Source organism: Opisthocomus hoazin, chromosome 26 (assembly GCF_030867145.1).
Source record: "Opisthocomus hoazin isolate bOpiHoa1 chromosome 26, bOpiHoa1.hap1, whole genome shotgun sequence".
Taxonomy (NCBI): domain Eukaryota; kingdom Metazoa; phylum Chordata; class Aves; order Opisthocomiformes; family Opisthocomidae; genus Opisthocomus; species Opisthocomus hoazin.
In genome coordinates, this window is record NC_134439.1 from 4,142,332 (window position 1) to 4,170,255 (window position 27,924).

At 44.0% G+C, this 27,924-nt stretch overlaps 1 protein-coding gene across 5 annotated transcripts in view; it reads left to right on the forward strand.

Annotated features, from left to right (window-relative positions):
- Window positions 1-3,293: 3,293 nt before the first annotated feature.
- CDC27 (cell division cycle 27) overlaps window positions 3,294-27,924 on the forward strand; it is a 35,382-nt gene continuing 10,751 nt past the window's right edge. The window contains exons 1-14 of one of the 5 annotated variants that reach the window (XM_075443793.1): window positions 3,294-3,508; window positions 9,654-9,729; window positions 13,573-13,720; window positions 15,792-15,917; window positions 16,880-16,977; window positions 17,501-17,655; window positions 17,766-17,980; window positions 18,642-18,756; window positions 22,212-22,345; window positions 22,775-22,874; window positions 23,521-23,728; window positions 24,555-24,727; window positions 26,079-26,231; window positions 27,488-27,696. In XM_075443793.1, the coding sequence (XP_075299908.1) occupies window positions 3,482-3,508; window positions 9,654-9,729; window positions 13,573-13,720; window positions 15,792-15,917; window positions 16,880-16,977; window positions 17,501-17,655; window positions 17,766-17,980; window positions 18,642-18,756; window positions 22,212-22,345; window positions 22,775-22,874; window positions 23,521-23,728; window positions 24,555-24,727; window positions 26,079-26,231; window positions 27,488-27,696 (1,937 nt within the window). In that variant the 5' untranslated portion in view covers window positions 3,294-3,481. Of the gene's footprint in view, window positions 3,509-9,653; window positions 9,730-13,572; window positions 13,721-15,720; window positions 15,918-16,879; window positions 16,978-17,500; window positions 17,656-17,765; window positions 17,981-18,641; window positions 18,757-22,211; window positions 22,346-22,774; window positions 22,875-23,520; window positions 23,729-24,554; window positions 24,728-26,078; window positions 26,232-27,487; window positions 27,697-27,924 lie in introns of those variants that run through there. The other 4 variants (XM_075443794.1, XM_075443795.1, XM_075443796.1 and 1 more) reach the window with 4 other exon arrangements.

A 27,924-nucleotide genomic window follows, 5' to 3' on the forward strand; every position in this document is an offset into this window, starting at 1 on the left:
CTGGGGGCTGTGCGGTGTAAGCTGGTGGCTCTCTTCCTCTTTCTACCTGCAAAGAAATCATCACAGCATCGTTAGAAGCGGTGAATAATTCATGACAGATAACTCAGCCCTCCCATCAGCAGAACACCTGGGAGCAGAAAACACTTTTCTTTGATTTGTTCCTTATTCCAGTGTCCTTGCTCCATGACTTTGACTAGAAATTGAAGGCGTTTTGCTCCGATGTGGTTGACTTCAGCTGCCGCTTGCTCGTTTCTGTGCAGTGACTGAGTTACAGCTGCCTTCAATTCCCACTGCTTGATTCAAATCCTCATAAAAGGCAACAGAAGCTGTTTGTAGATGCAAGAGTAGATTTTAGCTTCTGCCTGTGGTATTTCTACAGCTTCCATTAGGGAGAATGTGGGCTTCTCACGTCTTTAATGCACTACCTGTGTTTTAACCTGTTACGGTGACAGGGTGAGAAAGGACGCTGCTCGCTGCATGCTCACTCCAGGGTCACGTTTGCCCTTGCTACTGCCATGGCATTGACTCCTGCAGAGGAACGTGCTGTTGCAGAGAGGAACCGAGCAGAGGAGAGGCAGGGGACCTGCCTGAACTTGCAGAGGAAATCCATAGCAGAGACTGGGGGCCCTGCTAGCTGGGATATTCCTGCCCTGGCAGGCCAAGAGGTTGCACTCTCGCTCCTATACGCAGAGTGCAAACCTTGTGTTTGAGCCTCTGGCTTCTGTGCAGACAGGAATGACACTGTAAATTAAAACCAAAGAGACTCTTACAAAGAGACAGACAGAAAGAGAGCAGTGGAAAATGATGGAGGGAACTAGAGAAAAACACGAGGGCTGTGAAATCCAGCCTTTGAAGCACCCTCAGGGTAACAGCCAGCCACACTTCCCTTTAAAGTCCTGTTCTGCCTCTTCAGGATAAAGCAGAGCTGATTTGTACCAGAGCAGGTCGCAATGATGCACTTGAACAGGCGAGGTGTATACCTCTGTATCTCTGTAGCTAAATACCTCTATACGTGCCCACGTGCCCTGCCTCCTCCTCTGGAAAAGCTGAGGATCTTGAGGAGGAAGCAGTTTTAGTCCCACAAACATTTGTAAAAAGCATCTGAGGACACCAGGACTGACCCCACAGGCAGACCTGCACTCTCAGGGCTGGAGGACTGAGGTGTCCCAAGACAATAGTCAACACTCTGTCCTTTTACAGTCCAGACACTTTACTTGAAGTTAAAGGGACTCTGCGGAGAGGTAAAAATAACCCCCCACTCCGGAGAGCCTGCGGCTGTATCTCCCCAGGCTGCAAGAAGACAGAGACTCATTCCAAAGATAGTCTGGATGTCAGGAGAGATAGTGCTGTGCCCTGTGAAATGGGAGAGACAGATGGAGCCAGCTTTCATCCCCAGGAGTTATCAGCAGCGCACGGCAGGGCAGCGAGGTGGGGATGAGGATGATGAATACGGACTGTGCTCCTTGAAAGGCTCCCTCGGACCTCCAGACCCACGTACGCACATTTCACCATCATCACCATCAGTGTGTGAGGCCAAAGGCCTTTATGGAAGGCAGACACTTCACTGTATCATGTTGTTTGCACCCTTCATGTCTGGCAAAATGACGCGGGTCGACCTGATAGTGAGCCAGGTATCCATCCCAGGGGGAAAGCACGGCTCCATGACCCATTTTGTTATTTGTCTCAGGTCAGGGATTGAAGAAAGCTTTGCCTTTCTATGCCAACCTGCTCACACCCTGAAAGCAAACACCTGCAGATTTACTGGAGCGATAACAAACCTGTAAATGCGCTCTCCAGAAATGTGGAGGAAGACGTGTGGAGAGAGGGGGGAAGCAGGCAGGCCAAGCTCTCCTGCTCTACAGGCAGCTTTTCAACACGAACACCGAGCATGCAGCTTTTCTTCTCACATAAAGCAGCAGCCCCCTGCTCCCGCATCAGGCGGTGCCAGGATCCGTCCCTCCGGCAGCTGAGTGCAAGCGCGAAAGGTATCGGAGCAGAGAGTCCATGTGTGTAGGTGTGCGCGCACGTGCTGGGGGTGACGTTATGTGGCAGCCGTGTCGCAGGAAGCTTGCGGAGTTGTTGGAGAAGGATGGCCTCTGCTAGTTGCACGGGGCTATCGACAGCCCAGTATCTTTAACCAGTTGAAGTTTAGTTGTAAATCCTTATAAATCTTATCAATATCTGCAGGGTGGGGGTCAGGGGGACGGGACCAGACTCTTTTCAGTGGTGCCCAGCGACAGGACAAGGGGCAACGGGCACAAACTGAAGCAGAGGAAGCTCCAGCTGAACCCGAGGAAGAACTTCTTCCCTCTGAGGGTGACGGAGCCCTGGCCCAGGCTGCCCAGGGAGGCTGTGGAGTCTCCTTCTCTGGAGATATTCCAGCCCCGCCTGGACGCGGTGCTGTGCAGCCTGCTCTGGGTGACCCTGCTTGGGGAGGGGGTTGGGCTGGGTGATCCCCAAGGTCCCTGCCAACCCTGCCATGCTGGGATTCTGTGATCCCTATTTCACCCTTTCGGGAAGAGAGCTCTCTCTGTGCCCAGAGATCTCAGATGAGCTGGCACCTGTGAACGGATTCAAGTTGTAACCATCAAATTGCCCCCTGGCCCCAGAGCTCCAGCCTGCCCATCGTACTCCCGTCTATCTCGGCTGTACCGGCCTGGGCAGCACACAGCCTCAGGACCACCCCGCCAGTGACGGGACCTGGGCCGCACGGACCCCCTGCACTGGGACCACCAGCCCAAGCCCAGCACCAGGGCCCTGGACCGGCACAGCGCCCAGCAGGCCTCCCATTATGGCAGCCAGCCCGCGGAGGGACGCCGGGGGCTCCTCACAGCCCCCTGTAGCGCCGAGGACACCCCAGAGCCGCGTTTTGTTGGTACAGACTGGAAGTTTCTCCCTGGCAAACGGTGCCAAGGCGCTCTGAGGGACGAGCCCCAGGTCGGGGATTTCACCGCACCCTCACGCCGGGTGCCGGCGCCGAGGGCCTGAGGCAGCCGCCGGGCTCCGTGTTGCCTCCCTCAGCCGGGCCCGTAACACGGGCACCGAGGACAGGCCGAGACCCTCAGCGCTCCGCCGCCGGGCCCGCTCCTTCCCCCCCGGCTCGGCTCGGCCTGGCTCGGCCCGGGTCGGCTCGGCTCGGCTATCTCCGGCCGCACTCGGGCAGCTCCGCCGGCTGACGCGGGCGGGGGGTGGTGGGAGCTTTCCCAGCTGCTTTCCGTCGGCGCTCGGCTCTTTCCGCCTGACGCTTCGGGTATTTCCGGCAGGCCGTTCGGGTGTTTCCGCCGCCAGCTTCGGGCGGACTCGGCGCGCGGCCGGCCTCGTTCCTGCCCTCCCCGCCGCCTGCCCCGGTAACGGTCGCTGGGAGTTTAAATGAGCGGGGGCCGGGCCGCGCCGCGCCGCCGCCGGGACGCGCACTGAGGCTGGGCCGGGGCTGCCCCGCTCCGGGCTCGGCGAGGAAGAGGAGGAGGCCGAGGAGAGCAGGATGACGGTGCTGCAGGAACCCGTCCAGGTACCGACCCCTGGGCGGCTCGGGCTCGCCGCCGCGCTCAGGCCCCAAGGCCCGGCCCGGCCTGGCGGGGGGAGCCGGCCCCGCTGCGCCGCTCGCTCACCCTGCGAGGTCTCCCCGCCGCCGGGCCCTCTCCTGTGGCGGGGGGCCCAGCTCTGCTTGGGCCGCTGCCGAGGGGGCTGCGGGCTCCGGGAGACCCCCCCTACCCCCCCTCCAACCCCTCCAGTGGGAGCGGGCCCGGCTCTCAGCGCGCTGCGGCCGCTCTCCGCCGCCAGCCCGGGCTCCTCCGCCCTCCCGGCTGAGAGACTGTGGGGCTGCTGGGCTTCCTCGCTCCTTCGTGCGTCCCCTCCCCGGCCCCTGCGCCTCTGGGACGAACTGCCCTCGCCCTTTCGGCCCCCCCCCCTCCCCCCCTCCCACCGGCCCGGGGCAGCCGGCCTGCCCGCAGGAGGTGCCGGTCTCTGGCGGCCGGGTCGGCTTCCAGCAACGGCCCTTTCGGCTCCCCCCGGGGTTCCCCCGGGAGACCTGTTGATGCTTCTCTGCCTCTCCATCTCGCTCACCTTTCTGCGTTTGCTGCTGTTGCATTTTTCAATGCTCCCAGCGTGCCCGGCTCTGTACGGGTTGTGCAGATGAAGGACGCTCATGCTTCCCGAGGAGTTTGTACCTCCAGATTGATGTGAGACGTAGAAGAGAATGGAAATTTTGTTTTTCTGCCATCTTTTAGTCTCGTTGCAGTTACCCTGATGGCCTTCCTGCTCTTGTTCTCAGTCTTCCCATCCAAAAGGCATGATTCACAGAATTAAGAGCTACTTCTTCTTTCCACCTTTCCTGTATGCCCATTACTCTAACTGCTCTGTAGTCTTCATTAGTCAATCTTTTTATTCATATTCCCATTATTTTATTTTTTTTTTTAGCTTTTTTACAAAATATGGGGGGTTTCTGGTTGTGCTAGGAGCCTCTCACTGTAAGTGTCTTGGTAGTAGAGGATTGCGTTCTGTAGTGAACATAGTGGAGATCCTTGCTTTTGGCTCCCCTCTCCTTTTAATGAAAAGGTGGGAGGGGAAGAAGACTTCTCCTGTGGAAGACCACCCTGTGGACTTCACCCTGTCTGTGCAAGATGGTGACACTGGTGGCACTCTGGTAGACCAGGGGTTTGTGTCCTTGATGCCACTGTTCTGCTCATCTACTCTGAGAGCAAGGGTCAGTGTGGTCCTGGAAATACTTTTGGCCATCTGGTCCCTCTTCTGCAGGGGTCGTACCTGTGTCATAGCTGTTACCCTTGGAGCTGGACTGGTGTTTTGCACCAGTTGGGTACTCTTGGAAAACATGGGATCGCAAGAGAAAAGAAAGCAAGAATGCATTGCAGAGTGAATGATTGGAAACAACATTTAATGTTTCCGGTACTGTACTAATTAGATTAACCAAGTGGAAAATATTTGCTATTCTGAGAGTTCCCTGATAGAAATGTGCAATCTTATTTTCATTTTTCAGAAAGGTAAAGACGTCTCTAATGCCATTCTCCATTTTCAAGCTCTTATCATCTTGGCTGTTCTGATGGGGCTTTGCTACGCTGAATATATCTATTTAGATTCTGTCTGCTTTCAAATGCCAAATAATTCCTTAGTCAGTGGTTCTGCTGGTGTTCACATTGCTGCTATTCCTTCCTTACAGCAATACTGGTAAGTTTAGAATTTGTTTTTTGTTGTGGACTTGGACATACTGTTGTTTTTAATGGCAAGGAAGCCACCAGCGTGCCATCCAAAATGAGGTCAACGTTTGAGTTCGGCCTGGACCTGCTGCCGTAGCTGTAGTCCTCTCTGTGCCGTGGCTGCGAGCAGCGGTGTAGAAGTTGGACCGCTGTACTACAGGAGCTTTCCAAACCAGCTCATACTTGTGTTCTCATTAGCGTAACGTGACCAGTGAGTGGTCTCCATTTTGTGGACACATCTGGGTGAAGCTGATTGTATTTCTGAATTTCCAGTTTAGCTGGAGTCTGTGTACTTAGCTCTGTTTTTCTGATTATTTTTTTTAACCATATGATTGGAAAAATTGACACTACTTCTCATTTTTGTCATTGCAGAGATTTTTCCTGTCTATTTGTCTGTTCTTTCGCAGCCTTTCAGATGTCTACAGAGCTTAGCATTCCAGGAAAAGCTGTCATCTTTACAGTTGTGATGTGCAACACATGACAGATAAATAACGGTATCTGTGTGTGTATGTTGCCTTATAAATGTTGGGTTTTAATTATATGAAATTAATGTCACAAAAGACATCCTATTCACTAGTTAGATTTTTTACTAACTGTTTTAATGCCTTAAGATGAACAAAAGTGCTAGAGTTCACGTAGACAACAGAGCTCTACTGTACCTCCTGATGTCAATTTAAAACTCTTCAGCGCAAACATAAAGCCTTGTATCCCATGTGCAGAGAAACAGGCTGGATGCCTTCCAGATATTTCTGAAAAACATCTTGGAAATAGAATGAACACTTCCTTAGAACTGAGCTGTTCAAGGTGATCATCTGCTGTGGCCCACTTGAACGGTGCTTGAACTCCAAGGCTGCTGTCATGGCTGCCAACATGCAATAGCGATGTCTGATTATTTAACGGGCAGAGTTTGCATAACTGGTAAATGTAGCACAGCTCGTCACAGATAACTCTCTTCTCCCAGCCTGAAGAAGTCTTAAAGCATGATGGAAACCGCTTAGCATGTCAATAGCCTAGAAAGCTTTGAAAATAATTTCCAGGGCTATATAACTGTCAGAAGAGAACACCTGTCTTTTAAGAACTCTTTGGCTTAGATATGAAGTGACACTTGGACAATGCAGAGGATTTTTTTGTTTGAAGATGGACTTGTCCAATTCTGCTTTTATTTTCTTGCTCTCCTCTCTGAGGATGCTTTGCTGCAGAGCTGTGGCTGTTTTGGTAGTTCTGGAATTCCCTCTTCACTTTGCATTTGCAAATTAATGCATATTTAAAATGAGTGACCGGGACCAAGAGGTTTATCTGATCTGCAAGCATGCTTAAATTAAACTTTGAAACACTTCAAGCTTCCCTCCTATCCATGTTTGTTTGTAGCTCTGAGAACAGACATTGCAGCCAAAGTATCTCAACTGCTCTGCGCGCCCCTGAGGAGGCTGCTGCTTTGGGTCTCAGTCGACAGGTTCCTTGTAAAATTTGAAAACTACCATAGGGAGGAGACTTTGACTGCATTTGGATTCTATTTGTGGTTGTACTGTCTTGTCCTAATCTGAAGAAGTCTTTTGGGATTAAATAGTTTTTACTGGATAAATACCTCCAAAGTTTTTTGCTTCAGAAAACTCTTCTGTTGTGGTTTAGCAGTTGTCATGTGTCGCTAGTGCTGTGTGGATGCACTGGACTTCTGCTGGAAAAAACTAAATTGCTGCTCTTTATAGAGATTGATGTTCCTCTCCAAGGTTTGCTTCCTAGAAGGTGCACAAAAAAAATCTTCTTTTTTGATAGTTTTAGACACATATTCTCATAGCAAATTGTTACTGCATAGGTGTGGCTGATCCCTGCCACCTTCTTTTCCTCTCGCTGCTTTTAGGAGAGTGGGTGCGAGGATCCTGGCGTCAGCGTTCGTCTGCTGAAGACGTGAGTCCAGTTTGCACCTTCTGGGTTGCAAAATGACAATTATTACATAACAGCCATACTGCCAGCTGACTTTTTGCTTTCACTGGGTCTCTGCTCAGCAACGATTGTGATTTGAGCCGGTATGTAGTGTAACTCTTATAATGTGGCTGTGATATAGCCAAAAATCACCGGTGTCCCCCTCTGCCTTTGGCAAGATTGTTTCTGGCAACTTGCTCCTGTTTGAGAAGTCAGATGACACCGATTTCACCACCACCGCCCCCATACCTTTGTTTTGTAAGCATGCTGAGTTACATCCCTGTAAAGGCAGTATTTTTAACCTGAAGGTGGCACAACTTGGATAGACTGATCTATATATCACTCGTGGCTTGGAAAAGGAAGAGCTACTCTGAGAGTAAGAGGAAAGGGAGACCTAAGGCTAAGTTAGAACTTGGGTATAGTCTAAAGATTTTTAACACCCTCCTTCTGTCGCGTACTCTTTGTACTGTGCTGTCTGCAGTGTGCAGAACGATGTACAGCCTTGGAGCTTTTCAAGGTAAAAGGGAGTAATCGCTTCAGGCAGACTCTGTGGCTGAAGTTATCTGAAGTGTGGAATACAGCCAGAGAGAAATAATAAGGTGTTTGTGTTACAGTAATCAAACTAAAAGAATTCAATTAGATACTTTCGCACAAGCTTAGAGGTGCCTGTTGACTTTTTAAGGATATTGTTAGGACCTACTGATAGAAGAAAATAGTATCTCTGTAGAGATTTTGTGTATAATATTCTATATAGTAATTGGAAGCTGTGGTGTGTACTGTGCGTGAAGACTGTGTAGGCTTCCTGTGAAGAGAACTCGCACATTTTTCACACCATGAGTTTGTCAAGTTTGTGTTGGAAGAAGTAGCATATGGTATATGTAACTCTATGTGATGTTTGAATTTTTTATTTAGATGAAATTGGCGCTTGCCTTTCCTGCTGGGAATGGCATTACAGGGCGCAATTTCTTTAGCTCTGGAAGATTTCTTTTAGTTTTGCAGTGTCTGATACTTATCAGAAGCTAATTCTGTTTGTCTTTGGTTGCTGATGAGTATTGGAGAAATACTAGACCACAGCACCTTGAGTTCATGAGTTCAGATGTTGTTTGGATCAGTAATAATGAAACTAATGCAAAATGGCTGTTTGCTGCTTGTGGGGAAACTGCTTTGGAACGGGAGCAGGACTGCCGGCGGGAAGGAGCTGCAGTCCCGATGCCAACCCTGCTGACCTCACAGCACAAACCCTGGGAAGTGTGCACACCACTGCTTGGGATAGGTGGGGAGGAAAGGCTGAACAGATCTTAAAAGAAATTATTTTTCCCATCCCACTCCTCTGTTACAGATAACGAAGGCTTTTAATCTGATCTGAAGAAAATTGGCTGACTAATGTTTGTGAAACCTGCGCACCCCAGCCCGGTTCCTTTGCTGGACAGCTCTTGTTGTTCAGCTGATGGCAACAGCCGTGCCAGTAATTAGGACAGCTGCTTTAATGGCTTCGCAGTTTGTACCCCTGTGTGCGCGTCTGGTTTGCGGTTCACTGGAGTAGTGCCATCTTTGGAGTCTGCACAAATATTGGCAGTCCCAAGCTCTTGAACTTGGCGTTTGTGAAAAACGAAGCTAGTGCCCTTAAGCAGATCGCTGGTTTTCACCAAGTGTGGGTATATGGGCAAAATGCAGAAGTAGGTTGCCTTCATATATGTCCGTATAGATCAGCTTGTCCATCTCATTTGCGTTGCATTCGTTCTTGTGTGATACCTCTCAGTCCTATTTAGTGGCACTAAAGAGGTGGCTGGTGAGCAAAGACCCAAACAAAACACTGCAACAAAAAGCCATGGATTGCGTTCGTCGTGGTTCGTAAGGGAGCACTGGCATCTCCTCAAGGAGAACACCCTATACCTAACGTACTTCATCAACAGCAGGGTCGTACTGACAACCTCGGACGCTGCCGGGATTTCTAGTCGGGTGGGGTTGTGGTTGGCGTGGCTTAAGAGGAGACAGTTTACATGGGTTTATGCATAATGCTAACATGGGCTGGGCACCCTCGCTTTTTCCCACCCCCCGTTCCCCTCCTTGGGCACAGCTAAGAGGAAAGTGGAATGTTCTTGTAACCACTTGGGGTGTGTTTTTTATTCTTAGCTCAATGTGTTATTGTTTGGCGGTCGTTTGCAATAATTCGTACTCGGTTATGCACCAGGCTCAAACTCGGTAACGAGTGGAAGTACTCGCTGTTGTTGCAGCGCGTGCTGGCTGAGGTTTATAGATGGCTGTGTATGGTAACTAGTGAGCAGCGTTCTTAGATTGGTTCATGACTTCAGTGCTAAGTTGTTTGGGTGGTGTTTGGTTTTTTTTAAAGTCTCCTTATTAATAGTTGAAGCAACTAAAACTTGGCCTGTGTGTTTATCCTGCTCCGTTCTTCTTATGACTCCAGGAAAACAAAATTGAACTTTGCCTTTTGACAGTAAGGGCTAATGAGTTTTGCATTTTTAAAGCGTCTCTCTAAATTCAGATTATTTTCTTGTTTTACAGGCTGCTATATGGCAAGCACTTAACCACTATGCTTACCGCGATGCAGTGTTCCTTGCAGAAAGGTTATATGCAGAAGGTATGTACTTTGCAAATATAAAGTTGATGCTTTTTTCAATTTTGATTTAGTATTTTTGAGCCTCTGGTCCTCCTTTGGTTTACTACTGTTGTTGTGGTAATGAAGTTTTACTTTCTTCTTGGGGGAAAGCAGAAGAATGCCTTGCAATTAGATTAGAAAATCAAATCGCGTAGCAATAAAACCTCTTTAAAAAAATAAACTCAGATTTGTGTGTTGAAGTACAGTGTTTACAGTGATCTGTTGTTTGGTGTCAAATGGGAGAGATTTGTTAATAGCCTTCAGCATTGCAGTCTTCCAGGGGCACTTGAGGATAGATGCAGTACACAAATTCTGCAAATTGTCTTAATATTGAAAGCTGTCTTTGCTAACAAGGCTGTTCAGATTTGTTGACTGGCATGTTAGCTGAAAGAGATAATCTTGTGATGGAGAGAAAAGCGTGGTGAAATTGAGACAATGAGAACCAGAACAGAGGGAACAGCGCTCTCCTGTTGAATTCTTGTTAATTGTTACTCCCTTGTCGTGGTGTCAGATCTAGGATGTCTTGGCTACTGAGCAGACAGCAGTAACACAAATCTGTACTGTTCCCGAGTCCTTCAAAGACCACTTTCTTCTTGTGTTCTAGTCCCTCTTCTTCCTTAACCTTTGCTCCATGACCTCAGATAAGCTTTTTTGTTCTTCTCTACTTCTTTCTCCTTGATACTGGTGTTCAGCTTTTCTCTATTTTGAAAGGTATTGTCTCCTAATCACTACCATGGAAATAAAACAACCCAACCCTTAAGGGAAAATATAATATAATTTCTCATGCTAAACAACTTGAGCTTATAATGTGAATTAAACTGTATAACCTGTTTCATGCTCAGTGTCTTGTGATGAAATGTTTTCCTTTCAGTGTTTTGCCTGACATGCCCACCGTGCACTTCTTAAAAATGGAAACACAAACCTAATTTTTGAGAAATAAAGACTTTTTTTTTTTCCTTATGTGAAGGTTACCCGTGAAATCCAGGGTTTGCTGTCTGGTGCTTAAATGAGAAGTGCTGTGTAGAATATTATGGAACCTTATAGTCTAGGTGTGCATAAAGGAAATAGGGATGATGTATCTTTCCCTGAACACAGCACATTGTGAGACGCAGGGAAATGCGAGACTGAAGGTAATTGCCAAGGGTGTAGAAACAAAGAGAATCCACTTGTTGGAGCAGCCAAGAGAAAAAAATATATGACATGCTGATGCTATCTTTGCAGAATAATACTCTTGCAGAGTACTTCAGACAGCTTTTTTCAGTGACCAACAGTGCTGAGAGAGAACAGCATGCATGCTGTCACTTGGTTCAAGCAATTAACTGCTAGCAAAATGTCTGGCTTCTGGTTAAAATGAGTAGTTATACTGCAGAGTAGAAGCTGCTGAACTTGAATACACTGGCTCCACGTTGGCAGTAGGGATTTTACCCTGAGAAGAACTTCTTTTAAGTCCACCTGCAATTACTGTCCTTGTGGGGACATCTGTGGCTTGGTAGTTTCCCAGAACTCTCAAAATGTGTTAAATTAGTGCATAAAAGAATTTATTTAATTTTCAAAAAGATATTCTGGTGGTTTTGGCATAAGGCTAATAAAACGTCCTCTGTTTGGGTCTTCAGTTTCCATTGTCACAGTCTGGGTGATGACACAATCTTAAAATAGTTTTCAGTGCAGCAAAGGATTTGAGCAGGTTGCCTGAAGAGATTTTTGTGCAATGCTCGTATTGATTTTTCTGAAAAGTTCAATGTAAGCAGATGAACAAACATCAGAATTGTGTCTTTTAATGCTGAGTTCCATCTGCATGGTAGTGTGTTCTGAAAAGCGTAAGTAATGTGGGTTTCTTAATTGTTTGGATATATAAGTTTCTTGCCTTTATATAGACAGCCTTTCTTTGATTTAAACCGCATCATTGCGTAAGAGTGATTGAAGTGTAACATTTGGGGAAGTAAAAATAATAGGGTAGGACACCATGTCTGTACATAATCTGTGAGTGTATCTGGATAGCTCCCTCTTTACTCTGCTCTCATGAGACCGCACCTGGAGTCCTGCGCCCAGCTCTGGAGCCCCCAACATAAGAGGGACATGGATGTATTGGAGCAGGTCCAGAGGAGGGCCACGAAGATGGTCCGAGGGCTGGAGCACCTCTCCTACGAGGACAGGCTGAGGGAGCTGGGGCTGTTCAGCCTGGAGAAGAGAAGGCTCCGGGGTGACCTTAGAGCAGCTGCCAGTACCTAAAGGGGCCAACAGGAAGGATGGAGAGGGGCTTTTCACAAGGATGTGTAGTGATAGGACAAGGGGGAATGTCTCAAAACTAAAAGAGGGCAGATTTAGATGAGATATTAGGAAGAAATTCTTCACCATGATGGTGGTGAGGACCTGGCCCAGATTGCCCAGAGAAGCTGTGGATGCCCCCTCCCTGGCAGTGCTCGAGGCCAGGTTGGATGGAGCTCTGAGCACCCTGGTCTGGTGGAAGGAGTCCCTGCTCATGGCAGGGGGGTTGGAACCAGATGATCTTTAAGGTCTCCTCCAACTCTTACCATTCCATGATTCTATTCTATGATTCTGAAAAACAGAGTTAAAATGAAGTCATGCAGTTATTTCACACAATCATAGCTTAATGCTTGAATTAACACCACAGCATGGCAGTGCTCACCATTGCCTCACAAAAGTGCATTCTCTCTGTTAAAAGTTTTAGCTGATAACGCTACAGTGAGGGTTTAAGTTACATCAGGGTTAGCTCTGTCCTTTATGCTGTAATCACAAGTAAAATTGGCAAGTCTGACCTCAGTTTTAAGTCTGGATGCCAAGTCAAGCTCTTTGAGTAGAACGTTCTCGGTGTGGTACATAACTCATCTCTGCAATGGAAGAAGTGTTGAAGCAGACATCAAATCTAAATACTTCCAGTTTCTGCCATAGGGAAATGTTTCTGTCTTGATTACTCTTGTTCTCTGTTTAGCTAGAGACGATTTTTCCTGAAGCTTGACTACTTCATCCAGAGTTGAGAAACTTGTGAGGGCTCAGCTTGGGGAAAGGATTTGCAGGAGACCCTGTGCCTGTCGCTACTTCCTAACAGAAAATAAATAAAGCATTTGAATGGTAATGCTAAGCTGTGTTCCCAATGAGATGATGAGCGTAGGCAGCAAAAAGGACAAGGCTTAATTTTGGGGTAGAGGTGACTGGTAATTAACTGACTTTAATAGTCATTAAAATTGGAAAATCTGCTCTGTTAAGTCATGTGAAGATACAGCATCAAGTGCTTTAGAAAAATAACAAGAGTAAAATTGCAAATAGGAAAAGACTACTTGAAATTAGGATTAAAATTGTTAATTAAGATACTTAAGCTGAAATATATCTTTCTTCTGAAAATTCTTGTAACGGCCATTGTTGTGCTGGTGTTGATGCACCGCTTAAGCCAGTGCGAAGCAGCACTGGTAGGTGTGCTAAGATTCTGAGCCAGGTCTTGGTGTGGCCGATGAGCTGTTAAAGTAGCTCTGTTCTACTGGGAATGACTGCTTTGCCTCTTTGATGTGCTGTTATTTTAATAACAAGCTGGCTAATCACTTATTTAGATTGGGTAGCCAGGAGGATCAAAGTTCCCTTACAACATTAGATATTAAGAGTTGGTCTAACTATACAAGTTAATGGTGTATGGAATTTTGTTACGTGCTGATGAATGAAGAAATGCACTTCATTCGGTAATGAATTTCTCTAATATCAATACTTGTTTTCTTGTATCTTGTTTCTAGCTGGCCTTTACTCCTTGCCCCCAGATTCCTTGTATCAAAATGGTAAGCAACCAGCTGATGGTTTTTGGTTTGTTTTTTTTTTTAGTACACTCAGAAGAAGCACTGTTTTTGCTGGCAACGTGTTACTACCGCTCAGGAAAGGCGTATAAAGCATACAGGCTCCTAAAGGGACACAGCTGTACTACCCCACAGTGTAAATACCTGCTTGCAAAATGTTGTGTTGACCTCAGCAAGTAAGTAAATCCTTTATGTTCTGTCCAGGGTTACAAATGCATTTTTTGTTTGAATTTCTCTTTGCAAGCTGTCATATTGGTGACATACTAGTGACAGTGAAAGCTGTCACTAGTAATTCATTGGTCCTTCAGCTCTAAAGATTAGAAGTTCCATTCATTTTGCTTACAGATATGGACCTAACGAACATTAGCCCATATTGCAGAAACCTGTAATAGGTATTGAATAACTTGCAAAGGAAAAATCAAACTGTGTAGGGGGAGAAAACTGTTGATTGCTGAGATGACTCAAGGAGACCGCTCTGGGAAGCGTTTGTTTTGGTTTTGTGTTTCGCTGGTACTTTGCTTATTTCATTAAGTGTTTCCAGGATGGATTTAATGGATAGGCCACTCCCTAGAACAGTAAGCTTGCTCCTCTTACCCAGTTGCTGCTCATGGGGGGGGTAAATGGCAGGCAGAAATCTGCTTTTAAAAACCCCAACAAACCCACCTTGTGTCCACATCTGAGAAAGCTGTATTCAACAGCAAAATTAACCGTGACAGGGACGCAGTAGTGTCAAGCTATCTTCCTGGTTTTCTGGAGTCTAATGGCGAGAACGTATAATGAAATTGCTCAAGCTACAGACCCTAGTGCCCTGAGAGTTTTTTAATGAGGGTATTTCACTTCTGTGTAGACTTTTCAGGCTGTTGCAGCTCAAATGCAGGAAACAATGTCTGGCTGAGGTGCAGAACAGAGAGGATGAGGCACCGAGGAAGGCAAAAACCTTTAGTTCAGAAAGATTTCAAATGGCCTGGAGGTCCTTTGCAGAAGTTTAAATGTCTCTCTACAAAACAGCTTGTGGTTTTGCATTGTGGCTGCTTTGGTTTGTTTTTTTCTTCAGTGGCCCTGTTTCAATGACCAAAAAAAAAGTTTAATTTCTTTGGAACAGGTAACGTGGTGACTGGAGTTTTAGACAGTGTGGTGAGACTGTTTCGCAGGATTTGTGGTCCTACCCACAACATGTAACCAAAATGCAGATCTCTCTGGAGGCAGCAGGGGAAGCTCCTTAGTCTTTGATATTCTCTTTAGTAGTTGAGTCCTCTGACAGCTTTGGAGTAGTGAGGATGTCTTGACTTGTTGTGTTTTTGACACTCATTTAACACTTTTGGAGCTATTAGGATACAGGTTTCTTTGCATCTTCTGTTGAAAGGGAAATCATGCTACTGCTCTACTTGGAGAGGTCCCAGTGGAATAAATTTGAAGCTGATCATTCCCTCCCTTGCTTTTGCAAATCCTGGTGTGTGCATATAATGCATCAGCTTCTGAACTGATTTCAGTTAGATAGGTGGGATTTCTTAAACGTGTTCTTTAGAATTTGTTAAATTTAGCTGTCGTTGCTGTTAGTTGTATGAACTCATTTATACAGATGTACCTTATTTTCTTGTGGGAATGGTCTGTTAAGTTAAAGTCATTTTCAAGCTGAATAGAGAGTGGCCCATTCCATGTGAGGGGTACTGCTCGCTGCAGGTGTAGTAGATGCAAACCAAGCATTTGTTCTCCTTTTGAGCCCCTCCTGCAAGAAAGGAAGGCATTAAAATCCGAAGTCTGTGCTGTATCCCAGTATTGGATCTCAGCTGAGAGCATGGAGCCTTACAGATTGTATTTCTTAGTTGGGAAACAAAGCCAAGCTAAGCATTATCTTAGCTTGTTACTAGGTAAAGTACCTTCAAAAATGAAATGTCTAGAAGACTTTCTTGTCCTCGTTTTAGTAGTCTACCTAATATTAGGCACCTCTGGAAGAGTCATGTTGTATTATGTGTCTCTGGGGTTGTGGAGTGGTGTGGGACTAGGGGGTTTGTTTTGTTGTTCTTCCCCCCAGTAGAGATGTTTGGCTTCAGAGTGCTGTATACCCCCAAGTCACTAGAGGAATCCATCATTTATTTAAAATTCATCAGCAGGAACTAGTTTGTACATGGTTTGAAACTTGTGAACACTGACAGTGGATTTCTGTTTTTGTTTGCAGCAGGGTGAAAACACTGGACTACCAATACTGTGAGCCTTGTAACCCCTTTAAACCTCTTGTTTTTTAAAAAGGCTTGCAGAAGGAGAGCAGATCTTATCTGGTGGAGTGTTGAATAAGCAGAAAAGCCATGATGACATTGTTATGGAGTTTGGTGACTCTGCATGCTTTACACTCTCCTTACTGGGACATGTCTACTGGTAATGTTGCTCTTTTGTCTAAAAGATTGGGTTTTCTATTTGACCAGGCCAAATTTTAGTCAAATATATTTTTAGTCACCGCAGGGTACACCTGTGTCTGGGTTATATGGCCTGCATGAATTCAGAGTATGATAGATGGCTTCCACGGCTGTCTATCTGCATCTAACTTGGGAATGCGAGAATGGTTCATCTTTTACGCAGAGCTTCTGACTGAAAACACAAATTCCTCTTTTCCATGTTGTTAAGCATGCGATCCGAGAGGGGTTTTTTTTTTTATACCTTTGGATTTCTTCTATATTCTTCCCTTAAGAGAAACTCTCGAGGCCTGTTTCTCAAGTGTTGCCATTTTGATTTTTCTGTATCTGCTTTACAGATGTATAGCTATAACCTTCAAATTAAAGTTTGAGGACTGCCAGTCAGAATAACTTTACAAATTTAAGTGTTGTGCTTTTGTCTAGATAAAAGAAAGGTTTCAGTAAACATGAAGAGATTGAATAGGAATAGTGGGGTTCTCGGATTCTTCCCTACTATAGCTGTTCTCAAAATCATTTCAGAAGAGGCTTATCTTTGTAGCCAGATACTTAGGTGTGCAGTTCAGCTCCTAATTTATATGCAAAAATGTTATCTGTAGATACTGAAAATGGCTGGAAGGCTAGCATTCAGGTTGCTGTTTGCAGAAAATAAAAAGCTGTTTCAAGAAACGGCCATCTTTATAAAATGAAAATTCACAAGCTATACTAGCGCTTCTGTAACTTTTTTTGAGGACTGTGTATAACTTTCATCTGTGTCTAAATATGTCAGATGACTTCAAAAGACTCAGTATTACTCTGTGGCTTGAAAAATGAGGCATGTTACTGTGACTCTCAACATGTTTTTGTTTTTCAACTCCTCTTCTGGAAAGCTATCTTGAACAAAAATGCTGTTCTTAAGTTTCCCTGTAAACTGTTACGTTCTCTTTGCAGCAAGACAGACCGGCTTGCCAAAGGATCAGAATGTTACCAAAAGAGCCTTAGTTTAAATCCTTTCCTCTGGTCCCCTTTTGAGTCACTATGTGAAATAGGTAAGTCTGCAGAGCTGTTTTACTAGTGAAGATGTTTGCTACGTTTCTGGTTACATCAAGCTTTCTGATTCGCCATTGCCATGTGGCAGGGTTTATTTTACTGCTTTTCCAGAACTAGTAAGGAAAATGTCAGCAGAATTCTTTGGGAGTGGTTCTGTAAGCAATAATGTGTTTAAAATACTTTGCTGGTGTTTAGAGCTTTTGTCTTGTCATCTTCAATTTTCACTACTTCTACATTTTTGGACTTAATAATGCCACATGTTTTCCAACCTACACTTAGCGGACCCTTAGAAACTATGCTTCTGAGAATTACTTAAGAAAGCCAGTCTTATTTTTTAATAAAACGTTGTCCAGGGTTTTGTAGTGGAAGAACACTTCTGATTTAGCGTAAGGGGTTTTAAAACAATGAAAGAAGAGCGCACCCCTTCTAAAACACTTTGTTCCTTGTCCACCTTGTTTCAGACTGAATAGTCAGTGTGTAGACTCAAGAATAACTTATTTAAATCTCCTTCCGATCTTACAGGTGAAAAACCAGACCCTGACCAAACATTTAAACTAACATCTTTACAGAACTTCAGCAGCTGTCTGCCTAACACTTGCACAACATTGGTATCTAATCACAACCTATCCCATAGACAGCCTGAGACTGTCCTTATGGAAACACCACAAGATACAATTGTGAGTTTTGCTAAAATTGTTGTATTTAAAGCAGTCTTTCCAGCTTGACTGAAAATGCTCATTAGAAACTACACTGTGCATGTGTCTAACAGCTGCCTTCCATTTTTCAGGAGTTGAACAGAATCAACCTAGAATCCTCCAATTCGAAATATTCCTCCTTGAACACGGATTCTTCTATGTCTTACATTGACTCGGCTGTAATTTCACCAGACGCTGTCCCTCTTGGGTCAGGAACTGCCATATTGTCTAAACAGGCTCAAAATAAACCAAAAACTGGGCGGAGTTTACTGGGGGGACCTGCAGCTTTGAGCCCACTCACTCCAAGGTAAGTCCTTGAGCTAGACAATTTCTGTCTACAGCTGTGCTGTTGAGAATGTTTGTGATTTGGAACAGGGAGGATGTCTGGTGCTGCACAGCGTACTCAAACACGCGTGTTGATAGCGTATTGTAAATAATGCTGCAGAATCAAAAGCTAAACGCCTTCAGTGAATGCTCTTGGTCCTAGTGTTCCTCTCTTCTGGTTTTTAAACAAGCAGTTGGTATTTTTGATTAGAGGAGAGGAACTGTTGATTCAGTATATTGCTAATTCTGGTGTCCACACTGAAAAAATATTTAAAGGAATCTGTTTCTGCTCTGCAATTAACTTTATTATGAAAAGCTAATCTTAAGAGCTTTTCTTGCAGAATAGCTCTGTTCTGAAGAGCGTGTAAATAAATGCTTTGTCGTAGATATTTAAACAGTGTTAGATTACAAGCCATTAATACTTGGGTGGTCTGTGTCTATTTACTATGCAGGCAGGCAAAGGAAGTTTTGTATTTTTCGATTTCGGGAATAAGAATCCATGCTATTAAGAGGGTTAACATAAATTAATGAGGTAGTTCTGAAACAAAATTGATCATCTGGGCCTCTGTTTTAACCATGGAATCAGGGCAGCTCTCATGGTCTAACAGTCAGACATTGACCTTTCCTCTTTGTTTTGTTCTCAGCTTTGGAATTTTGCCACTAGAAACCACAAGCCCTGGAGATGGATCATATTTACAAAACTGCACAAACTCCTCCTCTGTGATTGATGTGCCATCCACGGGAGCCCCTTCAAAGAAGGTATCTTGCGTTCTAGAATGTGATCGCTCTTCTGTGAATTTGACATTGCAGCGTACTTGAAAGAAGAATCCATAACACAGATAAAAAACATTGCATGTGAGCTGAGTTGTGCTGACAGTGAGGAGAACCCAACTTATCCATGGCTTACAACATGTGTTTTGAAAAACAATTTGAGTGGGGAACTGATGGCACAATGTCCTTTTATTGTGGAAATGGTTTGGGTTAATTAAGTGAGAATTAAATTTATGTCTAATTTGTCTACAAAGTGTGTTTTTAAAAAAATCTGCTCTTACTTACAATTATTTAATGCAGTAAAATAATATTGTTCACCAGCTCACATATATATATATAGGCTAGTGAGGCTGGGGGTGAGGGGAGCAGTTCAGTTTGATTGCAACTGGTCAGTTATTTCCCTGACAAAACTTTTTAGACTTTTCTGAAGTGTTTGTTAAAATCAAATTAATTGTAGAATGGTCTGTTACATGGAAACAACTGTCTCTGAAGCCTCAATAGGTTGTTTTTTATTTTGAAAATCTTTTCAGCTAAGCAAGTGAGGCAACAAGAAAAGAATACACTCAAGAATCTCAAGTAGAGACGTCTGTGCTGTAAATATTTTCAGTTTATTGTGTCACTTCCTTTGGCTAGTGAAACTGATTTTTGTTTTCTCAACTTTTTTTAATGATAATCAATAGTGTTTTATTTCTAGTTTAAACAAGCGCCTCCCCCCCCAAAAAAAAAATGCACAGGCCTGTGCAGACTGCCTGGCTGGTGTTGCTGGAGGCAGCCTGAGGAAGGTGCTGTGTCTGCTGTCCACCTGCCATCAGAGAGGAACGTACAAACACTTCTAAACAACGAGGGATTCATAACTTTCCAGTGTGCAAGCTGCAATCTGAAGACAGTCCAAACTTGGAGTTTTCACTTCAAGTTTTTTTTACATTAATGTATTTTCAGCGATGACTTCAGATAATCCTAGAAGCCTCAAGTGAGCTGAAGCTACTGCCTTCCTACAAGCAGTTCTTGAATTCTAGTTTAGAGACCAGAGCAGTCAAAATCCTGCTGGTGGTCTGTGGAGGGCTGACTGGTAGAAGGGTGGTGCTGTTTCACTCTGTCACATATAGAGGAAACTAAAAATTGTCTTTTTTTACTCTGTAAGAAACTGCCGTAGTTGCCATAGTGATAAATGAGAGGTGGAATATTGGTGACAGTTGAAGAACCGTTTATACCTTTCTAAAAACAAAAAACGGGATTTTTCCCTATATTTTTAGTAAATCTAGAAGTTGCATGAGGGATGCTAGTGTTTTATAGGTGGTCAGCTCTTTAAAGTAAAAACCCAGTGCAAGTAATAGTGTTGAATTCCTCAAAATAGAACTTGAATTTCCATATTTCATGCTCTGGACATATCAGTTGGTGCTGAGTTTGCTGTGCCATTCTGCACGTGACGTTTAGGAGCTGTTAAAAACTGCATTTGTCTTCTCTCACTGGCCCAATACTGAAAAGAACAAAAGCCAGAAAGCAGGTAACTTTTTCCTGTGGGTGGTCTTCTGAAGCCTGCAACCGGGAACTCTGGAATCTCATTGCACAAGTCATTATGGTATCCTGTCTCTATGTATCTTACCACTGCAGCACTTTCTGTCAGTTCTCTTAGTCCTGGCTTGTTATTTTGCCTTTGTGTTGGGGCTGGACTGTGCTAAAACAGCCTGCTAGAAGTGTGCTTCGTACGGCTGATCCAGTTCCCATCCTGTAGCTGCTCAGGACCAACCAGTTTTCCATAGTACAGCTGAAAACGCTGGCTTGTGGTGGATTGTACATAGGTAGGAAGGTAAATTGTGATGAGTCTGAAAAACTGAAATAGTTGGCAACGTGCAGCTCTTCAGTGTTGTACTCATCTGCATTGAATCTTGCCGGTGTGCTCCATGATGGATGAAAAGCTTTGGGCAATCAAGTCATAGTTGCTGCTTCGTTGTTGCTTTGCTAAGTACGGCACAAAAGCACCGAGGTGTAAATTTTGTGAATCAGTGCGTATACTTTCTCCCCAGATGCATCTGTGCTACTACCTAAACACAAATATTTAATACGTTTTAATAAACAGCTTAGAATTCTGGTGCATGCTTTGTCCAATGCAAATAATTACTTGGCCAGTTTCACTTCTGCTCTTCAAATTACCGACTTAGAAAAGGTTTAGTGTAGCTGTGGCTAGAATGTGCATGACTTAACGGAGGCAGTTTCCTAGGAAACGCTGACGTAAATGAATGAAACGTTAGGATGGATCCGAAGGCTTCCTATCTGAGTGGGCAAGCACGCTTGCTGGCTGCCTAAACTGTCCTCTGATAGCAACAAAACTGAGAAGGGAAGGACAAAACATTAGAAGTCCGATAACGCGTAAACTGCTGTTGCTTGTGCTGTCATTGATACCACCTGACGATTTCTGGTGTTTTGAAGAACACCTCTTCCAAACAGCCATCACAGAGTTGAATGTTGGTGTCCCTGGAGTAGGCAGAAAGATAGGGTTTAAGCTTTCTTTAAGACAGGAACAGGAGGACCTGTTCCAAATCCTTTATAGGAAGTCTAGACCTCAGACGATGAATTCCTATCTGAACTTGTTCCTTAGGTCTCAGATTCACAGTCAAGTTATCGCAGCTCTAAGTTCCCACACCGCAGCTGTTCCAGGGTAGGCATCAAAGTGCACGTTTTAGCTGTGTGAAGGTGTAAGACCGTGTTCTGGTGCTAAGTCATATTACATGCTTGTAACCTGTGGCAAATAAAAGGTACGGGAAACGTGCGCGTGCACACAAAGTGCTGCTGAGCTGACATGCGGTAACTTGCTGCTCCGTGTTAGCTTGACTGTAGGTCTCTGTCTGTTAGCTTTCTATGCTGCATAAGGCAGGCCCCTTTTTGATGAAGCAGTTTATTTCTGTATCTGCTCCAAAGGCTCATGCAGTAATGATTTAACTTGTGAAATGCTGATTTATGCTATGAACAGGTATGCTAAACAGGGCAGCGGCAGGCTCGGGTGTTGTAGAGTGTGCACCTCAGTGAGGTGTTAATGGTGAATGGCCTCTGGATGTGATTGTAATATGACAATTCAAACATCTTTTTCTTTCCATGGTGGGTTTTTTTTGTACAACTTTCTGGAGAAGGAACTTTAAATATGAGATCTTTTAATTACCTTTTATTTTTGCACAAACATCTTAACATATAGTATCTTACCACTAGACGGAGATTTTATATCTTTCAAATAATGTGCACAAAGTTAGTAAAGGCAGTGTTGTTGGCATTTTAACAGGTAGAATGAGAAATACTTTTGACGGGTGCTCCATGGGATGGGAGGGAACCCTCACCCTTTATTGAAAGAATCTATATTTATCCTCCTTTGTGCAGTGTTTGATAGGCAGAATGGATTTGATTTGGTATAGCAGAGATTGAGACTTCTTAGTGACATAATAACAAACCTGTAGAAACTTTGTGTTATGCAGACTGTCAGCAGGATAAGCCAAGCTGGAACAAAATCTGTCTTCTCGCAGAGCGGAAATAGCCGGGAAGTCACTCCAATTCTTGTTGCACAAACACAGAGCTCTGGCCCACAGACAAGGTAGGGAGGGAGAAAAAAATCCTCTTGGTATTCCCTTTTGCACCTCCTTTCTTGAAGGATTTGGTGCTTCACTGGCCCGCCTTGTGTGGATGTTCCTGCAGAATTCATCTTTGGATGAAGAGGAAGTGTATTTTTTTGCAAGGTAAAAGAACTCCAGTGTACAAGTAGGAAGCTCATGCACAGTGGTTGGTCTGTTTGTTTTAAATCTCCTTTGCAATTAGACCATGTCATCAGTAAACGAAAAAGTAGCTAGAAGTAAATTCTGCTCATGTTCTTGACATGCAGCAGGTAGATTTGGGGTGTTTTATCCCTTGAAAAGGGAATATCTGTGCTATAGTACTTCAGCATTTTTGTTTTAATAAGAACAGCTTTTATCTTTGTTTTAAAATGGAGCAAAGAATTTATTTTTAATGTGCGGTTTGTTTTCAGTACTACACCTCAGGTACTGAGCCCAACGATTGCTGCTCCACCAAACACACTGCCTCGAAGAAGCTCTCGTCTATTTACTAGTGATAGCTCTACAACAAAGGTAACAAACTTAATGCTTCTTGCAAATTTGTGGTTTCTTTACCCATGCCACTGCACTGACTAATAATTTCTCCATTTGCATAGCAATTGTAGCAGCTTAAGAACAGGTTCTGTATGAGCAGAACTTAGGAAATATCTGCCTGTACGTCACAATGCCACATATATTATTTTTAAGTTCTCAAGAGTGCTCAACCAGAATAGTAGGAAGAAGAGTATCATGAACAAAAATAAAGACACGTGCTGGGCTGACAAATGCAGTGGTGCTGCTAGGTCTCAGCCTACTTGATAGAGAGCTTGCGTTCAGAGGTATTTATGGAAGCATTAATTTTGAGTGGACAACTTTGTTTTGGCAAAAAAAAGTTCATACTGGTTTTCTGCTCTTCAGACAACGGAGCAGAACACCAAAGCGCAAATACTCGTGGTCTATAGCTGGGTGATGTGAAAACCTGCTGGTTAAAAATGAGCCACTAAACATTTAGTGAAGTTACGAAGTGTCTGTATACTTAAGTTTAAAAGTCAAATGGCTGGGCATCGTGTTTGAGGCTGCAGAGAGGCCTAAATACAATTTTAGACAATTATCTTTCAAGTTTAGTTATCTGAATTTAAAATACTTTTATATGGATAACTCTTACTCTTCTTACTTCTAGGAAAATAGCAAAAAATTGAAAATGAAGTTTCCACCTAAGATTCCAAACAGAAAAACAAAAAGCAAAACAAATAAAGGAGGAATAACTCAACCAAACTTAAATGATAGTTTGGAAATTACCAAACTGGACTCTTCCATCATTTCAGAAGGGAAAATTTCCACTGTTGCGCCACAGATCCAGGCTTTTACTCTACAGAAGGCAGCAGCAGGTCTGTTTGAACACTATTGGGCTGTATTAGAGTAAGACTTAATACATCTATGCTGTAAGGTTGAATGAAAAACGTTGCTCCAGTGTTTGCTTCTTTCTTGTTTCAGTTAGCCTGCAGCCATCACCTTTGTGTGATTATAAAAACTGACTGAATTCAACATATTCTAGTTAACTTACAAAGAACATGCGGAGAAGTATTAGAAGTGGCTAGTTGTGTGTCTTGCAAGCTCCGATTCTTATTGATGATTAAAATATTTTCAGGCAAGATCCTTACAAACTGATTCAAAAGAGCTATGAGTAATCCAGTCATCTTCCCTCAAAATCGGGTTGATGATGTAGTCTGTTCTCCCTTCATATTTCCCATTTGTTTAAAAACAAGTCTTTACTCAGACTGTCAGAAAATCCTAGACAAACTGCTGAATTCCTCTCTTTTGGCTCAGTGATGTTTCCAGGCAGCAAGAAGGTGTATCCATGGATACCAGACGGGTTGAAACTGTGTTCAGACCTACCAAAAGGTTTGAATAGCTGCTATAAATGTGGAACTCCAGTGGCCCTGAGCTTCAGAGTTTCCCTGTTCCACACTATTCTGTTGCTGGCTTAAGAAGTTGTTACGATCTGACTTCTATTGTGAGGGTTGATGTTTAGACTATTGTGCCTAAGTTAAGAGTGCATAAGCCTGTGTTTGGGAACTCCTGGAAGATTTTCATAGGCAAATTCAGGAGCAGTGCCTGCCACATTGAAGAGTTTATAGGATTATTAACAGTTTGAAGTAAATAATTCTCAGCTGTCCTTTTTTTCCACCTTTGTTTATTGAATGTTTCTCCTAGAAGGTTTGATGAGCCTTCTTCGTGACATGGGGAAAGGTTACTTAGCCTTGTGTTCCTACAACTGCAAAGAAGCGATAAACATTTTAAGCCATTTACCATCCCACCACTACAATACTGGCTGGGTGCTGTGCCAAATTGGGAGAGCTTACTTCGAACTTGCAGAATACATGCAGGTAGGAACTGTGTGAGTTGCTCCTTACTGTTCTCACTTTTGTTTTGCGTAGCTTTGCACAGAACCTGCAGACTCCCTGCAAAAGCTGTGGGAGGTTTACAGCTGAGATAGTTGTATTAACTTAGTTATATCTGGAGGGGGTTTGGATTTTGAATCCTGCATCAGTCGTCATTGAGCTTTCCTAAAGAGGCTGAGTTGCACTTTAGATTTCTTGTAACGTTATTTCCTCTTGTATCCAGCCCTTGGGGTCTCCTCCTTGCCTCTCCCCGTCTTCAGCCACAGCTGTGCTGATGTGGGTGGTTGTGCTGCAGTGCTGTGAGTTAGATCACTGAAACAACTTGGGTTCTGAAACCAGAAACTTCTCTTGCCCTTTTTAGTTAACGTAGATCACATCAATGACCTCGCTTCCTTTGCAGCCTCAGAAATGACAGCACTGGCACAGCTGGGGTGATGTCAAACCGCTTCAGAAACAGAAGCGAGCAGTTAAGGGTAATCCAGCAGTTTAACTCGCCTTGTCGCTGTTGTCCTGGTAGCTGATGTGCCCTGTTCCTCAGAAGTTTTTAGAACACTTGTTGACAGACTGTGTGCAGGAGACAAATGCAGTAGGTTTCAGAATTGGTTTTTAAACTGTACACACAGTCTGATTAGAGATGGAGCATGTTGTGTTTCTTAATAGTTTATTTTAAAAACTGAGGCTGCAGACCCTGCTGGTTTCCTGAAGCTAGGCTGCTTCCCTTATTGCTGCCTTGAGTGTTGTAACCTGGAACTTAAGTTTAGGAAGTAGATAGCTGTGTCGGAAAGACTTCATTAGTCAGCTGTTGCTAAGAAGCATAGCTGTCTCAAATGGAAGTAAAGCGTGTATGTGTGTTGTCCCATGCTCATGCGTGCCCCTCATCCCTGCGTCAGCCGTGTTTACTGCAGTGATGGTCAGGTTGCCTTTTGCCTTGTAATTATTATGCATGATGTCTGGAGGGGTGTAGCACTCTGTATGAATGCAATACCTCAGCTGTTAGTATGGCTGATAATCATAACTGGCCCATAAAAGTGTGCTACACTTTTTTTTTTTTCTGATTTTGTGGGTGACTTTTTGGCCTTGCTTGTGCACTGTGATAGAAACAGTAATGTAATCTGTCAGCAGTAGGGAGGGCTGGCTGCATTTCTGTTGGCAGAACTATATTGGAGTACAGTCGCTTCCTTTGCTTGAAGGGGAAGTTACAGGACTTGTAGCTCTGCATAGTACACGTACAAAGCAAAGAGGATGCTCAGTCTGGGCTTATGAGGCTTCTAACCTTGACCTGTGCGCTCTGCTTTGGTGAGTGGAATTTTGTTTTAAGTTTAATTTCTGTTCTTAGGCTGAGAGAATATTTTCAGAAGTAAGGAGGATTGAAAACTACAGAGTAGAAGGCATGGAGATCTACTCGACTACGCTGTGGCATCTGCAGAAAGATGTTGCCCTTTCAGTTCTTTCAAAGGATTTGACGGACATGGATAAAAACTCACCGGAGGTATGGAATGCTGTGGTCTGGAATGAGAAGAGGGTAACCGTATGTGGCAAAATCAATGATTCGGAACAAAGCTCTGAGCTCTAATCTAGTTCATGAGAACTGCATGGCAGAACTGGAGAAGGGAGGTGGCAGGATTGTCTGTTGAACTGACGATGCCTGAAATGGCTTCTTAGAATTAGAATATCAGCTTACATGGAACAGGTTGAAACCTTTTATCTGTTAATGGTTATTTAAATTTGCATTGGCACCATTCATCCAGGAAGATTATGGGTTATTCAGTCACTCCTACTGCTGCCAGTGTATAAAGATAAGGAATATCTTTTTCCTGTACCACCTTTTAATTGCTGAAGTTAATTCACTGGCACTTAAAGCGCATTTGCTCTAGAATTCATTTTCAGGCGTAATGTTGCACATTTTTATGCCAGAGTCTATTAAACTGCAGTGTGTGTGGTAGTATAAACTCGTGATATGCAGAAAGCCAGGCATCTCTTAATAGGTGCCATGGTAAAAGTAGTAGATGTATGCATTTATAAATGTGTTCTTAGCAGAGTTGAGAAAACTGTAGACTATGTTGCTTTGGGTTTTTTAATTGGAGAAGAGAATCCTACTCATGTTGTCATGTTAGCTTGTCTAATTGCGGAAAAATCAAAACCAACAAAGCAGTTGGTAGTTGTAGTAAGATAGTCTGGAGAGAAGAAAATGCAGATTCTAATACAAGGAGTGGAGAACAGTTATACAATTTGGCAGTGATGGTAAAAATTTGGGAGAGGAAGGGGCCCTGGTCTGTGATGCTTTACAATCTCGATGCTGGTTGCAGGAGGGAGGGAGGAGGTTGTTGCTAAAATTATTGCTCTGCAGATTTCCAGATTTGTCAGTTGGAAGGAGCTGAAGAGTGAATGTACTGTCTCCCTCTTCATTATTCTAGAATATCCAAGTTGTTTTATTTCTAGCCTTTTCAATAGCTTCAAGAGCTTTAGTCATTAGTCACCAAAGTATCTAATTGGCACAAACTTGTTGGGTGTCCTTAGATTCTTGATTTCTATGTTTCATCTTGTCTAGCTATAAGGTGTGTCTAGGCCTCTCTGCCTCTCAGGAAAGAGACTTAACGAACTGTTGTTATATTATTATTATTGCTACTATTTTTTAATCTAGGAGGAAGTTTAATTATGTAAATCAGTAGGGAAAAATCTGTTCAGCTCAAACTTAGTCACTCTGAGTTGTCAAGTGTGCTAATTCTGCAACGCTGTCCTTACCAGGCATGGTGTGCTGCAGGAAACTGTTTCAGCTTGCAACGAGAGCATGACATTGCCATCAAGTTCTTCCAGAGAGCCATTCAAGTTGATCCAAACTATGCTTATGCCTACACCCTGTTGGGGCATGAATTTGTGTTAACAGAGGAACTAGACAAAGCATTAGCGTGTTTCAGAAATGCGATTAGAGTCAACTCTAGACACTATAATGCATGGTAAGTTTTGCTTCATCCCCCCTCCCACTGCACGTGATACAGAACTCCTGTTGGAGAAATATCTTCTGGATGCTGCCGCTGCTATTGCTTCCCTGCCCCTCTTCTCCAAGAAGAAAGCAAAGCTGTTTCTGCAGAAGATGTGGGCCTCGTCTGTTCATTAAACAGTTGCCTTCACGAGGAGGGCAGAAAATCAAAGCTGCTTTGGTTTCCACAGATCTTCTTGTCTGT